Consider the following 19,786-nt stretch of genomic DNA (forward strand, 5'->3'; position numbering starts at 1 on the left):
CTACACCCAGCTAAAGACAATATTTTTAAAGCCTGGATAATGACATTAGCAACACCTTAGAGTTTTGGGTTATTTAAAAGTTGAGTATGGTAGCTACCCCACTCAACCCAGAGCTCAATATTCTGAGACAGGAGGATCTTAGTGAGTTCCAGGCTGGCCTCAGAAACACAATAAGACATTGCATTGCAAAAAAATAAAAGAAAATTTGAACTCAGATGAACTTAAGTCTACTTTCTAATATATTTGATAAAATACAATAAAGGATGATCTAATACCCCAGCCTTCACGATGGATTTTATATTTCACTTTGTACAGCCCAAATTTAACAACACCGTTAAAAACAATTCAAGTTAAAGATTAATCCATATTTAGCATTTTTAGAGTATTTGAGGGTTTTGAACTGAAGAAGATATATTTGTTTCTATGTATATAAACACTTTTAAACAGAGTTCCTTATCTGAGAAAGTGTGCAGAGACTGGCACCTCTGAAAAGTTTACAAGAGTCAGAGAGACACAACCATGTCACACTACAAACAATCTCTGGACGGATGACTAATGATCTCCTTAGAACCTTCTTCCCGGGAGGCATAGACGGCACTCATCTCCAGGTCAAAATGACTGTGGAGGGCCACTAAGAAAACTTGGTGGAAAAAGGAACCTGCAACCAAGCCTGAGAAGCTGAGTTTGATCCTTGGGACCCACAAGAGCAATCCAAATCCTGACAGTTGTCATCTGACTTCCACATGAGCACTTTGTACGACTGTGGGTGCTCCTATGCGCTCTCTCTGTCTTGCTCTCTTTCACACACCATGCTCACATAAAGTAAATAAATAAATATAATAAAAAGATAAACTACTATGGAATTCCATTTCCCTTTGGTGGGGTATTATAGTTAAATGGCATTTAGCAAAACTTCACTATAAAAGATGAGTTAATTGGCAGGATGCTTTGTTGTTTGTCATATTTTGATTTACTATTACCTAGCATCATTCAAGAGCTGAAAAGAATAAATGCAACTGAGGCAGTTCTGCTCGAAACATCAGCACCCACTGAGTATCCTAGAAGGCTGGGGAGTCGAGTTAAAGCACAGAGAGCCCACTTTTGTGCTGCCAAGTCTTCTAGGTTTATGGAGTTCTTGGTTCACGGAGTGACACGTGAGCCTGAAATGCCACACTCCTTTTCCTCTTCGTCCCCAAGGACTAATCTGTATTCTGTGTTTTGTGGAGCAGAAAACAGCCAGCCTTTCAGTGGCCCTGGTCTTCAGTGCCATCTCACCAGCTATCATCCATCCATGAGCAGGACCCTTGTTGTCTATGGCTCCCACAGTTCTGGCCTGGTCTTTGTCTGTGAAACTGAAGGCTTCTGGATACTCACAGATGGATGATGGGTAGTGAGGTGATTGTTATCTGTGTTCCCTTGGAAACACCCCACTATGGGTAACAAAGTTACTGAAAATCACCTGTGGTTCCTTTTAACAGCTGTAGTGAAGGTTTGCATATAACACCTGGTACCACAGCCTTAATCAGGTCTTGTCCCACCCCATCTTATCTTCCCATCTTCTTTGAGGAAGACCCCTTGCTTGGTAAGTCATATCCACCCAGATTCCTGCCTCAATCTCTCCTTCCAGACAGCTCCCCTAACTCATAGACAAACCAGAAAATCTATGTGGAAGCTTTACATATAATCCCTGATGTCGAAGGGTGTAAATCAAAGTGAGAAAAAGCCTTCCTAACACTCAGAACCATCACATCCAGATTTGCTGACACCTGAAACCCAGAATCATCGCATCCAGACTTGCTGACCCCTGAGCCGGGGAGAGATTAGCCTGACGGTTTGGTAGAATGCAGGAAGAATGCTACAGAATTAAATCGATTATTGTCAGGTTTTATATATGTTGTGTGAATATAAATACAGTTTGCCAGTGGCAGTCATCAGGAAAATATTGGGAACTACTATACTACTGCAGTAATAATTTCCTTCCATGGTAATTGTACTAACAGGGCTCTTAGGACACTCACTTACAGCTCAGATCCATGCTGAGTTTACACAGTCTAATGTTGTTGACACTATCCCAGGAACCCAGACTGTCCCAGTGAACGTCTTCACACTTACCTTTCCCTTTCTGCCTTATTCTTGATAGATTTATCTTGACTGATGGCTTTACTATTTTCCATAGAAATCTTAGCCTGGTGGGCTCGCATCTCCTTGCTTTCCCTATGAAATAAAAATAAGAAACAAATGAATGGAGAGGCATATGATGGCGATTAAGAACTCCACAAGGCTACAGTTGAAGATTAGTGAGTATACAGATGAAGTCCTGGTGCTTACCATAAAGTATCATACGCCTTAAAAGGGTGTCTTTATGATATATAACAGGAAAAACAACAGATACCAAGACAATGTGTAACAATAGGGCCGAGTTCAAATTTTTTACATGCCTGAGTTCATGGAGTTGTTTTGTCCTTTGGCAATGGAGGGAAGGAACCCTAGCTCAGGAAGGAGAGCAATGGCTGAGGAGAGCATTGCCACCTAGTGGAGATATGTGTTGTGGCTGGTATATTTGCGCAAAGATGCTGTGTTTACTCCAAAAAAGAAATACACAGATGTTCAACTTTACCATGCTCTGTTTGGGACCCAGTGAGATGGACGAGACAGGATGCTCTAACCTTCACAAGTGACCTTCCTGTCGACCAACAGTCCATGGGAATGAAAGGGACTAAATAGTTCCAAGTATAGGAAAGAGCAGATCTGTACTGACAGCTGACTAGTGACTGTGTAAGTACACACGTGTGTATGACAGATATGTCTATTTTTGGATCACTCTTGTGTATAATAAAGGCATATAGTTTAGAAGACTAAAATAGATGTGATAACAAATAATTTTTCACTTAATAAGTGATCTCCTTAGGAGTTTGTGCGGAATGTACAGGCAAGAACGCTGGTTACCTAGGTCCAGTAGTTTGTTCTACATCAAGAGGGATGTGCAAGGCTAAAATGGGATTTTAGTTAGCCACCTTGTATCCCATCAGCAGGACAATGAGAGGAACTCTGGACCCAAGGCAAATGCTCTCAGTTTCCCACAACTTGTTAGTAAAGTGATCTTTCCAGACACCCATTCTTCCTTCCTTTCCTTCGCTTACGAATGACCAAATGTTGCTAACAAACATTCAGTAAATGAGAACAATCACAAAGCCAAAAAGAAACGATACACTAGGCAATAGAGATTTAAAAAGAAAAAAAAAAACAACCCTAGTACTGCTGCTACTGTGAGGAGGAACGCTCTCGCCACAGACTTAATTTTAAGATAAATTAAAAAAAAAAAGATAAATTAGCAGCTGGGTTTGCATGCATGTGTGCGTGTGTGTATGTGTGCACACGCATTTAAATGACTTTCTAATCAATGAAAAATTAAATTTTTTATTTCTTTCAGGTACTATCTAACTTTTAGGCTTATAATTTTTCTCCATGTGGTTAGAGACATGATTCAAAAGTGCTTCGTACTCTAACCCATTTTGAAATAAGGGGAGGTGACTACAAGCTGCCACTGTCACAGCGCTCAAAGCGGGGAAGGGATGCTGCTACGGAGACTTGACTCAAAGCACACATGCAACCGGAAGCGCTCCTGAAGAAAGAAGACAAGACATCCTTTAACCCGAGGAAGCAGACCCAAACTCAGAACTCCACCGGGAGCAGCATGCTTCATGACAGAACCAGATCATACCAGGCGCCATTCGGCTGTCTCATGGGATAACTGGAAACTATGGCAAAACCACTTTATTTTCTATGTCAGGATGTCTCACCAAAAGTAAGGCTGGAAGTTTTTGCATACAACCATATAGTTTATGCAGTTGCCATGTTTTTTTTTTATGAACATTTGTTTTGTTGGAATAAACTTTCTGTTTTGTATTGTTTTGTCTATATCAGCATACCCCTGATTATACTTAATGAAGAAGTCCAGCTCAGACCAGGCAGTATTTCAAGTGCAACATGCCCGTTGCTGAAGTGGGGATAAGCAAATGAACTGATAGGTCTTGGCTACCTCTTGGCTGAGTCTGTCCTCCTAAAGTGCAGTCCCGGCAATGTATAGTAAAAAAGGAGGCTCTCTTGAATGCATTGCCACTGTGGGATGAAAGCCACCCTAGGAGCTCCACTGGCCAGGACTTATGTCTTACCTTCCTAAGAGAATTCAGCTGTTTTTCAGCTCTAGCCCTATTTACTCTTGAGCCCCAAAACACTTAGAGGAGGAAGACCATTTCTTAGTATGCATTATAGGCAACTTGCAATCTGAGCTAACTTTACATGATTGTGGTGTCTTCCTAACACATGCAAGCCATTAGCAGACACTACTTCGTATAAATCAGCTTCCTTATACTAAGTGTACGAGATACATTGCACTCGTTTTTGTTCTTACACACACACACACTTACACACACACACACACACACACACACACACACACACACACACACACGGTGTTTGACTCTCCCACCTGTCATGGGAGAGTTTCAGCTGCTGGGTCTGTTGCTCATGAGCGTTGATGAGCAGCTTTCTCAGCAGCTCACACTGCTGGTTCAAGTGCAGATCCCGGATTTCTTGCTCCTCAGCACTGTGTGTGTTGATCATTTCTGACCACTCCTTTGTGTGCTGGGCCACAATCTCTTTGACCTGTGTGGGGAAGATGGGATGGGTCACCTGGAACCTTTTGGGTCAGCTATGCACTGAAAGCATATGCTATTCATGCAGGCCAGTTTGTTTCGTGACTCGATGGACATCTACAACCCACAAAAGCAACAATCACTAATGACTGTTTTATTGAGATCAACATATCACTCTGGCTGCTAAGTCTCTTACATTGTCCTGTTATTTCACTGCCTGTCTCCTCCTTGGGTGTGCCTGGATCTTGGTCAGTTCCAGCACACTTCCTCATCTCATGCCTCACCTCTACTAGACCACAGGTCTGAAGAGAGAACTGAGTGTCCTCTTATTCCTAGATTATAGCTTACTTCATTGCCCTTAATAGACACTAGGGCAAACAGTCTTCCACTTCTCAAGGCCACACTTTGTGCAACGTGGTTTTTCAGCCCCTTGTAAATGGCTAGAGGCTGTTTCCCCAAATCCTGAAATCTGCCTGTCTCTGTGACTTGCTCTACTCAACGAGACAACAGCAAGTGTGCCTAAAGCAGAGGTATACAAACAAAATATTTTCCTTTTTCTACGGCTGGTGCCCTGCAAACGAGCCCGGACTGCCCTGCTGGAGGCTGGAGGCCATGCAAGGCACACAATCACCCTGCAGGTAGCAACCCCTCAGATATACAAGTGAGGATAACAACCCTCAGCTAACTGTGGATGCTTGGGTGAGCCCCACAAAATCAGAGCTGTCAACCACTTGAATATAGTCCAAATTTGTGGCCCTCAGAATGATGAGCAAATAAATAATACTTGTTTAAAGGCATTGCATTTTGGCAGCTTATGACACAGCCAAAGTAAATTGATAGCATTGCCAAGACTTCTGATCTACATGAGGAAAGGATCTAAAACTCATGGCATAGTACATAAAGCACTAATTCTCATATCCAAAGCTAAAAAGAGGAAGAGAGAATGGAGAATGATGCATAGTCCCTACCATGCAAAATAAATAGCACAGAGGAGCACTCACTCCATCCAGAAGAGTGTGACTGGTCTGTGCATGTGTCAGAGCCATGGGGATGGATGATAAAGCCTTACATAACCGTATAAAGCTGTTGTTTCAAGCATGTGCTATAGTTGAGAGCTTTAACAATAATTTAAAATTTCTTATTGCTGAAATCATGTTTGTGTTCCTCCTGAGTCTTAGCATTGAGGTCCTCTCCAAAGGCTCACAGCTTTACTTAAGGTCTCTCAAAATCCTAGTTTCATTTGAGTTGGGGAAATTGCCAGTAGTTAGGTTCAACTCTTAAAATGTCAGCTTAATTTTTATCACCCTAAAAGTCCTAGCAAAGATGCAGTAAAATACAAGCAAGTGCTTGGTGTTCCCTCTGTAGGGAAGCATAGTCTGTATTTTCAGTACCTGTGGGGCTTCCTTCCAGCCCCTTTGCTCACTGTTTCACTTGATACATCAGGATCATCAACGTAAGTATCGTCAGTCTATTTCTACACACAAGATAAAAAGATGTTCCACGAAGGGGCTTTTCTCAAAGATGGGTAAAGCTGCGTCAAGCAGAAACCTCTGACCCCATCTTCCAAGTCCAACTACCGCTACTGCTTCTGATACCAGATCAATCCTGAGATGCCCCTTCTAAAATAAACTATAAAATATTTTCTTCAAGTCACCGTGTTTAAAAAAAAAAAAGTGGGGGTGTTTTCTTACCTTAGATTTGTGATCTGATGTCAGGGTCTGAATTTTAATTTCTGTTTCTTTTTTCATTTCAAGACAATTACTTCCCCTGAAAATGGAGAAGTGAAAACGCATGCCAGAAATTAGATATCCTTCAGTTCCCTTGGGCCTCTGTGACAACATTTTCTGATGAAGACAATATAGTCATCAAATGGGTGATGATGCTATGGCTCATTGGGCAGCATCCGCTTTCCCAGGAATAGATTCACACCTTAGAAATGTATCTGCACCATGATTACTCAATTCAACCACACACAGAAATACTTCAGACCTAGCAATTATTTTCTTGTTATGGTCTGTTGTCAGAGTTTCCATTTTGGTTCCTGCTTTTCTTTAAGCTGTTTTGTATTTATTCCATAAAATATTATTAGGAATGAAAACAGTCTTGAAGTGAATTTCTAATTCCCTCATTTTGGTCATAAAGCCAGATTTTTGTCTTTTAAACATGCCAGCGAGGAAGAAAATAGCATTTATTGGCACTACATAGCAGGGAGGGGGTGGCTTATTCTCTTCTGAGTAGGAAACATATACCAGGCGATTGCCCAGAAACCATTACTGCTAATTCCAGTACTGGTATTTTCTTCTCCACGTTATTGCAGAAACCAGAACAGGACCTGGGCTTCTGTCTTCAGCACGTATGCTCTGGCTTATGCTAGCCCAGCTCACAGTGCTTCATTTTATGAACCAAGCGTCCTTGGAAAGCAACACTCTCCCCTGCAAATGTGCTCGCTTGTCACACCCGCCGCTTCTCAATGACTGGTACTCAGGGTGTTTCTTCTCCAGTCTGTTATTCAGCAAGCTGAAATGTTCCCCTGGCTTCATTCCAGACAAACTTCCACAGTAAATGTAATGATGGGCTTTATCCAGCCTTCTTAACCAGCTGGCATAAGCTAAGGATCCCTGTAATATTAAGAAGTCACGACTGCATAATTATTCCCCTTCACGCATTGCCTTACTCACTCTCTGCCCCTGCAGAAACGTTTGCTTTGATTTCTCCAACATTAACTTTTTCTTTCTCTGCCTTCTCCATTCACCTTCTCCCTGCCACCTTAACCAAGCTGAATGGAATGTTCTTGAGAGACAGTTATCCTGAAGTTAGGCAGGAACACTTGAGTAAAGTGCCTTTGCCCACTTGACCCATACCCTTCAGCTGGGTATGACGAGTAGGGAAAACTTCTTCACTGACCATGGCAATGAGGTCTAATTAACCCATACTGTAAATTGAAAATATCAAAAAAGCAAGATGCATTTAATCCAAGCAAACTACTCAGTCGGCTGCAGATGATCAACCATTCTTTGCCTTATGTGGCTGACAGGGTGATGCTGACCAGAAATTATCCCACCACCAACAAGAAACCCAGGCAAAGACAAAATTCAGAATTCCGAGTTCACGCATTCCTGGGTGCAGGTAACTCCTGCACCATGATGAAGCTGAAAAATCACAACTCAAACCATCTTCAGCCCAAGGTCAGCTGCACATGTTCTATGAGAAATGGATTTCATTACAGAAATATCCAAACACATATGACCAATTTCCCTTTTGACCAACATTCCGGCAACCTAGAAACACAAAGTCTAGGTAGCAACAGGAAGCTCCCCTTGGAGTAGGCTGTGCAGATGAAAATATCTGATAACTGGCTATGAAGGTACTTTCCATGAGTTTTTTAGGTCTTGTATTTCAAGTACTGAGAATATTCTCTCTCCAGAGCCTGGGGGCAGATCTGCATCTGGCAGCATGGGCTCAGAAAGAAACCTACAGGAAGGCTTCTTCCGTCTCCTGTAGTGTGACGTAGAGCTTTATGTGTGGTGGAACCCACCACCTCCTCATGAGGATGACTCCATGGCCAGTGTCTCATATGAAAGAACCAGTCATAAACATCACTTTCATTCCATTTTATGCTTGAGAATAAAAATAATAAGATAAAAGTGAGTTCTTATCGAAAGTCCTAGGGATATTATTGCTACAAATGTAGGAACCTAATATCATGATTGACAGAGAATCTTACTATATAGTTCTTGCATCTGAAAACTCACAGTAAAACACAGAAAGAGCCCACATCTGTGCACAGAAGCACTGCACTAACTGGATTTAGTGGGCTCAAAAACAGAAAGAAGACATGAATTTGGGAGGGAGGTGTGTTGAGAGGAATATGGCAGATTCAGAGGGAGAAAACAGAGGATGTTATCATTGTATTTCATTGGATACATGTATAAATTTCTCAAAGTAACAAAAATTCATTTTTAAAAAAGAAAAAAAGAAAAATTACAATACTGCGGTCCAGAAAAAAATAGAACATTTGTTGAAAAGTGATGTATAAATAAAAACAAGTATATTCTTAGAAAGAGTTGGAAATCTGTCAAGACTTCACCCTTTGTAAACACAATATTAGGGTCTATACCACACACTCAACATTTTGTTTCAAGATGTCATTGAAAATGAGAAACTGACATTTTTAAAAGTTAACGCTGCTGATATAGTCAGAAGTCTGTAAGAGTCATGCTCATGGTTTGAGTATGACATGTCTTTAGAGGCTCATGCTCTGCATGCCTTGTTCCAGGTGGCCTTATTCTTGGAGGCTGAGGGATCTTTAGGACCAGGGCTTTGCTGGAAGAAGCAGGTCATTAGGGACACGACTTGATGGTTATGAGTGTTGCTGGTGTGTCTCTCCTTCTGATTCCTGGCCCTCAGTGATGCAAACATGCTCTCCCACATGCTTCTGCTGCTAAGAATGACCTTCCAGCCTCCTCCACCACAATAGTGTGAATCCAGGAACCAGAAACTTGTCCTGACTCACTTAAAATATACATCCGAATGCGTTTAAAGCAACAGGCCATGGCTCTGCTTCAGTGACGCACAGAAAAACAATGCGGAAGACAAAGGAGAATTGTATACAAACTGTCTGGTGTGTGTTTTTCTGGAAAACATAGCTGTAATAAAAATGAAGGCGACTCCAAACATGACCTCCAAGGTGAGAGGGCACATAATTATCCGCCACTGGTGCCCCAAGAAGGACGCTGGCTCCATGTCTTGAAATTAGAATTTTGGAGACCATAACTGTAACAAACACAGTCCATTCTGAGTTCAAAAATCTTAGTTTTCTAGGTATATCTTGACTGAATGTTAAAGAGAAAAAATAAGGGAGAAAACTAGAAAGTCATTTGTACTTATTTTCTCTTTCTTTCACACTGCGGAAGGCTAGAAAACCTCAGCAAAGACTTAAAACGCTAAATAAAATCATAAAATCCACTGAAGGAGAACAAAACTGAGCCCAATATGATGTCTGAAATAGAACATATATAAAATGTATATAGACACACGCACACATATCTATATACATACATATGTACACACACACACATACACACGGTGTGTACTCTTGACAGTATCACCCCCAAGTTTTTTACTAAAAAGTGGTACAGGACATGCAGATGGATATCAGTTAGGACCATCCTTCGCCAAGTGAACCAGGCCAGCAGTGCCATGTGTGACCCGTCATCACCTACACTGGTATTCTGTACCATGAGAAAAGCTGCACTGTGGGGTGTGTCTCTCCAAGACGCACAATCTCCCTCTTCTTCCTCTACCTATGAGGAAGTTCTGAAGCCAGAGAGAGTGGTGTTCTATAAAACAACTGAGCAGTATTGTTGCAAAATAAAAATCTCATGAAAGACAGAGAGAGACAGGATCTATCAGAGAATAAGAAAACAGAGCAAAAAGTAAGTGCAGCGTGCAGTTCCAGAGAGGATGCCAGAAAGAATGTTGGGAAACTGGTCAAATTATTGCTATTTAATCAATGAAAATGCACCAATGTCAGCTTTTTGTCTGATTATTATAATGCAGTAAGAAGGGATTTTTAATATTATCAAAAAATGAAGCTACGTGTCCTACAAGCACATGTTCCAAGATCCCCAGTGGATGCCTAAAACCACAGATAAATAAGATTGTAGCATATTTTCCCTATGAACAGACCTATGCCAGTGTTTACTGTGTACATTAGGCACAGTGAAATAGTAGTAATGGTAGCTAATAATAGCACAGAACAATTAACAAATAATATGATGTAAAAGAAACCATTTTTGGACTCTGATGAAATGCAGTTAGCTATATTTTTGTACCCTTTAAAATTACTTATAAAACAATTCCCAGAGTGGAAGAGTTAATTTCAAAATTATTTTCAGCTAAATTTTGTTGACTTTTTCCTTTTCTGGAGACAGGGTTTCTCTGTAGCTTTAGAGCCTGTCCTGGAACTAGTTCTTGTAGACCAGGCTGGCCTTGAACTCACAGAGATCCTTCTGCTTCTGCCTCCTGAGTGCTAGATTTAAAGGCTTGTGCCACCACTGCCTGGATGCTAAACCTTCTTTTTAAAGAAATCAGAACTAATTACCAAGAACTAAAGGTTTGGGGAACTCAGCTGAGATCATCCTTACACCACGACTAAGGGGACCGATGCCACACCCCACTGTGATGACACAGGGTTGGAAATGAATGGACCTCTTATCTACTAGGAGTAGTTCTTCATGATGAAACCACACTAAGTTCTTCCGTGGTCTAAGGCAGCTGAGCTGTGCAAAGTCACACTGCTAGAGGGGAGGAGGCGTCAAGACATTAACCAGCAGTCTTACCCCTTCTTCTTCATCGCCTTCTCCAGGATTTTCTCATGAGTTGACTTCTCTTTGTCGTATTGGGCCACGATTTTGTCAACTTGTGTGCAGTGTAACTTCTGCATGGTGCTGTGCTCCTGAGCAGGAAGAATTTGCAGTTATGAGCTGGAGTTCAGTTGGAGCTGGAAAGGTTTATACTGCCAGTCTGGCCTTCCTTTAACCAGCTTCCCCTGAGTGTTTGGAAAGCTGGTGAGTAATGCAGTCTGAGGACCAGACAGACTTCTGGTCCCCCATCCACGATCTGTTTCCTAATAAAGAGCATCCCTAAAAGGGGAGTCCCTACCTTCACCCTAATGAACACACCACTTCAAAAGGGAGCCTTACATACAAGTGGCACCCCGTATACAGTGTTGAAAATGTGAGTAGTCATTTGGGCTCTTCCCTGAAACGGGACAGTGTGGGAAAGTGGAATATGGCGCCTGCTGTGACATCATCCCTCCAGTCTCCTAACAGAGGTAAAGTTTTGAACATGAGGGCTCATCATGAATTTCAACTGCTGAGTTCAGAAGCAGCCTTCATGGTATCAACTACTATCAATTACGCTGCTTGCAGAGCAAACAGCAATGTTTTCGCTGGTAGTTTTACTAAAGTGCTAGATGTTTGCAGGTTTCTGAGGTACTTTATTCGACTTATTTGATGCTTGACCCACAATCTAAGGTCTACATCTCCCACTCCAGCCCCCACAAGCTGATCTAAGAAAGGACGGAACTGGAAAAAAGCAAAAAATAAAATTCACACGAGGTTAAGGTCTTATGGTTTTCCTCTGGAGAACACAGGGCTTGATACTCTGGACAAGGAGGTGTGGATACTGAGTCTCTCTTGGCCTGGGCTAGGAATAAGTACTCCCACTTTTCTGACCACAGTCAGGCCTAAACAGAACCAACCCCGCTTTGTTACTTCTCTCTTAGCGGCTGAGGGCATCTGGGTTCTGCTTTTTCTATCATGTCACTAGTAATATTTCTCTGATTTGCAGTTTAAGACACTGTCTTTTAAGGATGTAACCAACATGGACAACTGAAAAGCATTCTTGACTGTTAACGAAAGTGGCCCTAGATTTTCCCCTTGAGACTTACATGCTAAGTGGGATTGCAGTCTTCTTTACTTTTTCTGAGTCTAGTTTGATGGGCTCTTAAGAACCATGACTCTACTTTCCACTTCAAATTGAAAAACTGGTTCTAGAAGTCCGGAGACAGTTAGAAGCCTAACAACCAGCTGCATTCTGAGAGTCAAAAACAATTGACCATGAAGACGCAAGGACTGCTCCAATGGTCATTACCTCGTCTTCCCTGTCTTTTTTTCTCAGTGCCCTACCACTGTGCCACAGGCCTATTTCCAGAGCTTTCTTTTACAAATGGCAGTCTCCTATTCACACTGTCATCCGTGGTTTCATCTCCTAGCTAAGCTTCGTGTTAGGAAATGTACGTCGGAGACATGCCTGTTTAAAGGGCATTTCCATAATCAACGAGTTCTGTATGTGTTGTCTTCAGAAATATGGCTTTGCTGTCAGTTTGTAGAGAGTAACATATAGTTTTGAAAACAGCCTTGGTTGTTTGGGCTCCCCCATGGGTCCCCTTTGGACAACGATTCAATTAGATATAATCCATTCCTGGTATTGGAAGCTTTGTTTGGTGACAACAGATGCCCAGTTGGGGCTCTGTCTTTCCCATTATTTGGCGATTTATTTTAGATTCCCTTCATATATGTATATATTTTAGGAAGCTTCTTCTGTAATAGGGTCCTATACTACCCTTTAAATGGTCTGTAATTTTAGATGTCTTTATTCATATTCCCTCCCTTATATCCCTTCTCCCTTTCCTTTCCTACTTGAGCCTCCCACCATCCATAGCTACCTATTCTATTTCCCTTTCATAGGGAGATCTATCTGTCCCTCCCCCAGTCCCTTACTCTATACCTAACCTCCATGGCTGCATATTATAGCCTGTGTATTGAGGACATTATAGTAACATGCACATATAAACGAATAAACACTGTATTTGTCTTTTAGGTTCTCAGTCAATTCACTCAGGATGATTTTTTTTTTCCTAACTCCATCTATTTACCTGTAAATTTCATGATTTTCTTTTTTCTTTGTTTAGTTTGATTTGGTTTTTAACTGCTGAGAAACATTCCATTGTTCCTACAGATAGCCTTCACCCCTGTGTGCTAGTGGCTTCAGTACAGGAGGGTACTCTAAATACTACCCAAGGACACATGTAAACCACACATCCAGTCCCCGAGTGCCTCACCACCCACCACCAGAAGAATGTGTCTTGTTCTCTACCTGACCTTATTTGGAGATTGCCTCTAGGTTTATGCCTGACTCATCTCTAGTATGACCCTGGACACAGTTCCCTGCAGAAGCTGTCCCCCTATTGTCTACATGGTAATTAGAGATTGTGCTAGGAGCTTTACCATAGGACTGTGCTTCCACGGGTGATAACTAAGACTTGTTCTAGGAGCCTTAGGAAAGGAGTGTGCCTTAATACATGGGGAGGTGTTTAGTCTTACAGCAACTCAATATACCATGCTTTGTTGATATTCATAGGAGGCCTTTCCTTTTCTGAACAGAAACAGAGAAATGGAATGGGAGAGGGGAGAGGAAACTATAGGTTGGGATGTAAACAAAACAAAACAAATATCTTTATTTACATCTTACTATAATGTAGGGGCTTTAAGAACCTTGAAGTGACTTTCTGCAAGACAAGATAACTTGGACTTATCCAGCCACATGGGATATTGTGTTTAGTAACTGATATGAAGGTGTTCCTGTCAACTAGAGAGGAAAACGTATGTAGGATGAAATTCAGGCATCCTGAGGTGGAAGAGGTCAACTAATATGTCTCAGTTTCACAGAGAAACAGTTTGCATCCTTTGCCTCCTTTCCCATCAAGCAGATAGGCCTGCTAATGTCGGGCAAGAGAAGCAACACTCGGACATTTAGGGAGTAGATCACGTTTCCCAGAATTATGAAAACCCGTAGCATCTCAGTGCTGTCACTGTGTTCGACCCAAGGAAGGGGGCCTTATTTACTTACAAAGCTTCTGGCATAGTACATAATTAATATAAGACTATCAAGCTTGGCCAGATGGTTTGGGCTCAGTTAGCAGCCCTGCGGCTCCTGAACTCTAGGGCATTGGTTCAAGGGATAGAGTTAACTGGTCCTGGGTTTCCTTGTGTGCAAAACAGCTACATGAGAAAAATTCCCTTCCAGGAAGAGACAGCAAATGAGTGTTTGAAGAACTTTTAGCTTGCCAGGTGGTGGTGGTACATGCCCTTAATACCAGCACTCAAGAGACAGAGGCAGAGGCAGAAAGATCTCTGTGAGTTCGAGGCCAGCCTGGTCTACAAGAGCTAGTTCCGGGACAGGCCCCAAAGCTACGTAGTAAACCTTGTCTCAAAAATCACAAAGAGAAAAAAAAAAAACCTTTTAGCTGCTGTTCTATCATTATTTTCAGCCACAATAGATTTCCTGATTGTATATTAAAAAGCTGTTGAATGAGCTAAGGGAATTTATATTTCTGACCAACACAGTGACCACCAAGAGGCCACTGAATAACATAGATTCAGTAAGGAAAATCTGATTATATTATGGTACGTGGGCACCAACTTCACTCCTAATGACTGAAGTAATTATTTCATTTTCATCTTCCTGTGGCTTTTCCACAGTTCAATTTTTTACAAATCAACAACAAAAATAAAATACAATCTTTAAACATGTCTGCCTTTAATAGCTCCCCCCCCCCACACACACAGAGAAAGTCTGCATTGTCTCCTCTTTAGGCTACGAATTGAATCCCACAAATGGGGTGTGCTGGTTTGAATGAGAAATATCCCCATCGGCTCATATACATTTGAAATCTTGCTCTGCAGTTGATGGAACTGTTTGGGGAGGATTAGATGTGCAGCCTTGTTGGAGGAAGTGTGTTACGGGGGTGGGCTGTGAGGTTGCAAAGCCTCTTGCCACTCCCAGTGAGTCTCTCTCTCTCTGTCTCTCTCTCTGTCTCTCTCTCTGTCTGTCTCTCTCTTTCTCTCTCTCTCTCTTTCTCTCTGTGTCTCTGTCTCTGTGTCTCTGTCTCTCTCTGTCTCTGTGTCTCTGTCTCTCTCTCTCTGTCTCTCCCTCTGTCTCTCTCTCTCTCTCTCTCTCTCTCTCTCTCTCTCTCTCTCTCTCTGCCTGGAGGTTGTTGTCGCAACATGTAAGCTCGCAGCTACTTCAGCTACTTCTCCAGCATCATGACTGCCTGCTGCTATGCTCTCCAGCATGATGCTCATGGACTCCCCCTCTGAAACTGGGATTCCCCAGTTAAATATTTTCTTTTAGAAGTTGCCTTGGTCATGGTGTTTGGTCACTGAATAGAAAAGCAACTAGACACTGGTATTCGTGAAAGTCTGGAACAGTCTTTGAAGCCACCTGTCAGGAAGCATGATTAACTATCAATTCCACAGCACAGGGAACATTCACTGGCCAGGATAAGTTCTGGCCTCTCTGAGGAGAACAAACTGATGAGAAATGACAAGCTTTTCTAGCATCCATTGGTACATTAGCAAGTTCATCCCTCACTCCCAGCAGGAAGCAGGGGTCTGAGTGGGGCCTGAGCAGAGTGGGAAGGGAGCATGCATGTCTACTTGGAAGAGCGTCAACGTCCATTCAGACAGAGTTTTTCTCTCTCTCGTGGCACTTCATGAAGAGGACACTCAGGTACTGACAGCATTGGCAGTTAGATTTCTCAAGACAGAAGGGTAGTTCTATGCCTGTCCATCTTGCCCAGCTCAGCTCTGCATACCCCCACCCTGCCTCAGTTCTTCAATACTCCCCTCCTCACCTCAGTCCTGCACTACCCCATCCTGCTTCAGTTCTGCGTTTCCCACCCCCTCAGCACTGCACCCTCCACCCCACCCCAGCTTTGCACCCCCCACCTCACCTCAGCTCTGCATGCCTCCACCCGTCAATGTAAAATAAGAGTTGTGATATTTCATTTGTATTTTAATGAACAAAGCTTGCCTGAAGATCAGGGAGTAAAACAGCCGCACTGATCAGCCTTAGAAACCAGGCAGTGGTTGCACACACCTTTAATCCCAGTAGCCAAGCTAGTTTGCCACAGAAACTGGGCAGGAGTTGTGCCTACCTTTAATCCCAGCCCTAGAGAGGATTATAAAATGGGAGGAGACAGCTGACAGCTCAGTCTCATTCTGAGGATTCCTGGAGGCAGGATGGCTATTTCGGACTGAGGTAGAGGTAAGAGCCAGGGGATGGCTAATTTGCTTTTCTGACCTTCAGGTTGAACCCCAATATCTGTCTCTGGGTTTTTATTAATTGTTCTATGGGTGCCTGGGAGTTGAAAACCTTTTCAGCTCATTGGGGAATTCTTGGGGCCACTTCATCATAGTTTCTTAAACTTGGAATGACCTCTTAAGATTTCTTCTGATCCCTGCCTGACAGGAATGAAAAGTAAACATACAGAGACTTCAGAAGTAGGTTATTGGCTAGGGTTTACACAACTCCCAGAGGAAAAGTGAAAGGCGCTCCCTGCTATGCTCTCTCTCTATATACTGGTTTATAAACTGCTGGGGAGTAAGTGACCTGGGAACAAAGATACAAGCAGTTAGGAGAGAGGTAAGACGAGGTTCATACTTGGTGTCTAGCTGGCTAGAATTAGCTTCTAACTTGTTTTCTGGGCAATGAATGTACACAACACAAAATAGAAGTGGTAGGACTTCATCAAGGAGCTAAAAGTAAAATAAAAAAGAGCCAACAAAATGCACTCCCATGTATGCAAAAACCACAGTACCTTTGCGTGTTTCTTCTTTAATGAGTTTAACTCTTTCTGTTGTTTCTTTAAATGCTTCAAGTAAGCCTTCAGGAGAGAAAAAGAGCATTCAAAATAAGATCTTTCTTTTTTTCTTCCTTCCCTCCCTCTATTCTATTCTTTCTTCCCTTCTATCCTTTCTCCAGAGGTAGTCATAATAATTATACTTTGTGAGCTAAAAAAAAAAAAAACACTTGTTTTATCAGTGTGCGTGGTACAAGAACATTTGAAAGTGGTCAAAACATTTTACCTTCATTTGCTTTAAATCTTCTATCCTCACTTGAGGGATAAGTTCAATACCTTTAAAAGAAAAGTCACAACAATGTCAATGTATATTAAAAATTAGACTAAATAACAGACAATATGAACTTCCATTCTCAAGCCATACCTAAAGCATCTAAAGCAGCTTACATGCTACAGACAGAAACATCTTACATTCTTAGATACGCACTGAACGGGGCCATTGTCATGATTTGTGTCCCTGTTTCTCCACCAGCCTCTGATTCAGGCCCACAGATGTAAGAGAGGGCAGATCGCAAGAGAAAGCTCTAAGACAGCCCTTGGACAGGAAACAGGAAAAAAGCAGGTAGGTGTACCCCAGGCTCAGGCAGTCTCAGGTGGGCAGGTCCTCTGGAGCTCTCACGTGTAATGGCTTGGGAGTCACCCTATCTGAACGGAGGGGGCTTTGTAGAGTCACATGTAGTAATAGGAGCGGCGGGGCTGCGTCCCCAGCACCCCGGCCACCTGGCTAGCTTATGCCCCGAAATAACAACGCACAAATTGTATTCATTTAAACACTGCTTGGCCCATTTTCTTCTAGCCCCTTCTCAGCTAACTCTCGCACCTGGACTAGCCCATTTCTTATAATCTGTGTAGCCCACGAGGTGGTTTACCAGGGAGATTCTAGCATATTGCTTAAATATTTTGGTTAAATTTTTCAAAAAGAAGTTCACAAAGCCTTACTTTTTGGTGATAGATGATTAAGTTAGGAACAGAGTTGAAAGTTAGTTGACTGATACTGTGTACTTTGAGTACGCTATTGAGTATGGTAATGTTTTAAACACAGAGGAAATCATGAAATATGACTCCCTGTCTAAAGGATTCTGTCTTGAGATCCTAGAGTAACACACTTAGCCTGCTTGCTAGCTGAGCAAAGCCTGCCTGGACTCAGATAGTCAGGGCAAGCACAACTGCAGAAGAATCCCTAATGGGGTGTTTGACTGCAGATTTTCATCGTGGGTAAAAAGGATGCATGTGTACTCAAGGGTAATTGATATCTATTGGAATCCCAAAGGCGGGTATGGTGTATTTAAAAAGGTAGGTATGGCTTCCGACGCTCTTGCCTTTAGGTTTTATTTATTTGAAGATTTACACAGTCCAGTGAATGTCAAAGCAAAGTCAGCTGGAAGAATCAGTGCTGGGATCCACGGTATTTTGTGGTAGGATAGAAAGAGTATACAGAGCCATTTTCTGATATCTCATGTCTGGTGTCACAAGAACCCCAGCCTCCCCCAGGCCTCACAGTGCACAGTGAAAGAGAGAGGCAGTATAAACACGTGAATGTTGCAAGGCTAAGGGCTGCTGCGCACCGCAGCCCCGTGTCTGCGCTCTGTGCACTGGCACCCAGTTCCTGAGCTTCGGGCAAGGGGCTGGAGGTTAAAATACACAAACACACACAGACAGAGAGACAGTGCCACGGGCCATCCTTGAATTCCCCAAGAATGCCCCCTTTATTGTGTTCAGGGGCAGATTATATAGAGATAGCCACGCCCCAGCCAAACCCACCAGAAACCACTCTCCTGCCATCAGGAATGCCTGAAGGTCTCGTGCTCAGAGCAGCTGTAGGCACTCAGATCAGGGGATTACAAGAAATTCAGGATCTGGGGTCTCACTGCTCCCAACAAAGGGCTTTCTAGTCGTGGCTGCCAGCTCTCTTGTTTACATAAAGAACACAGGGTATAGGATACTGCAAGGTCCTCAGATACCTAGCAAGTCCTCAGGACTTAGGCCACACCAGCAAGACTTTCTTCCCTTGTTTTGGTCTTAACCAAATCTTGATAACACCAGAGCCTGAAAACCACAAACCTTCCTCAGTCACAATTTTCACTGTTGGAGAAATACACAAATGGTGTATGAAATTTTTAATTTCCCTAAGTAGTTAGGAAAATCTCATATTTTATAGAAATTGCTCTCATTATACATGCTTAGAGTCGTGTGGTCAATAGGACATCTGACAGTAGTAGAGATAGCTTATGTGTGAGGTCTCTACAGAACACGTAGCTCCTGAGTGCTGGAAATGTGGGCATGCAAGGAGCTGAATGTTCAAGCTTACTCTCAGCTCCCTTGCATTGCTCCATGTGGCCACAGGCTACCATGCAGAACAGTGCATGTCTGCTGGCTGGCCTGGTACGGAAGTGGGTCACATACCATATCTTAAGTTCCAAAGGTTCTGGCTTGTTGTAGTTTTGCTACATAAAGCTTTTGATACTATCAATATAACTCCATAAAACAACTTGCTTTCTCAAACCCTAATCTAGAAACTAGCTAGGACCCCAGTATGCCCGATCCCTTTCTGTTAAACATCAAAATAATGTAGCATGGGTATGGTCATTGCTGGTTTTCGAATTCCTCACTTCCTCCGTCTCCAAATCTGCTCTTCCAGGGGGCCACAACACTCTGCACCCTCTTACATTTTCCTTCTGTCTCTCTTCATTGCTTGCTACTGACATCAGAACTATCAGAACATGTGTTTCAGGCCTTAAGTCATCAATTTTGATAGCCAGGCTTCTGAACTCAGCAACCAGGCATCCCTGATTGTACAGAAATATTATTATCATGATTTCTCTAAATCGAGAATTCTTCCTCTAAATGAATGCTCATGTAATTTTCAGACCTCTAGTCTTATTTTTCATTCATTTCTGTCATTCATTCTGCCTGAGGGTTCTTA

General features: G+C 42.5%; 1 protein-coding gene across 5 annotated transcripts in view; it reads right to left on the minus strand.

Annotated features, from left to right (window-relative positions):
* Plcb4 (phospholipase C beta 4) overlaps positions 1-19,786 on the minus strand; it is a 356,880-nt gene that overhangs the window by 8,084 nt on the left and 329,010 nt on the right. For all 5 annotated transcript variants that reach the window (XM_041671004.1, XM_041671007.1, XM_041671005.1 and 2 more), the window contains 6 exons: positions 17,090-17,139; positions 16,822-16,887; positions 10,997-11,112; positions 6,347-6,422; positions 4,490-4,665; positions 2,113-2,214 (listed from right to left, as the gene is read on the minus strand). In XM_041671004.1, the coding sequence (XP_041526938.1) occupies positions 2,113-2,214; positions 4,490-4,665; positions 6,347-6,422; positions 10,997-11,112; positions 16,822-16,887; positions 17,090-17,139 (586 nt within the window). The remainder of the gene's footprint in view (positions 1-2,112; positions 2,215-4,489; positions 4,666-6,346; positions 6,423-10,996; positions 11,113-16,821; positions 16,888-17,089; positions 17,140-19,786) is intronic.

This window comes from Microtus oregoni, unplaced genomic scaffold (assembly GCF_018167655.1).
Source record: "Microtus oregoni isolate MIOR12 unplaced genomic scaffold, Mior012 000020F_ref0000438, whole genome shotgun sequence".
In the NCBI taxonomy this organism is placed as follows: domain Eukaryota; kingdom Metazoa; phylum Chordata; class Mammalia; order Rodentia; family Cricetidae; genus Microtus; species Microtus oregoni.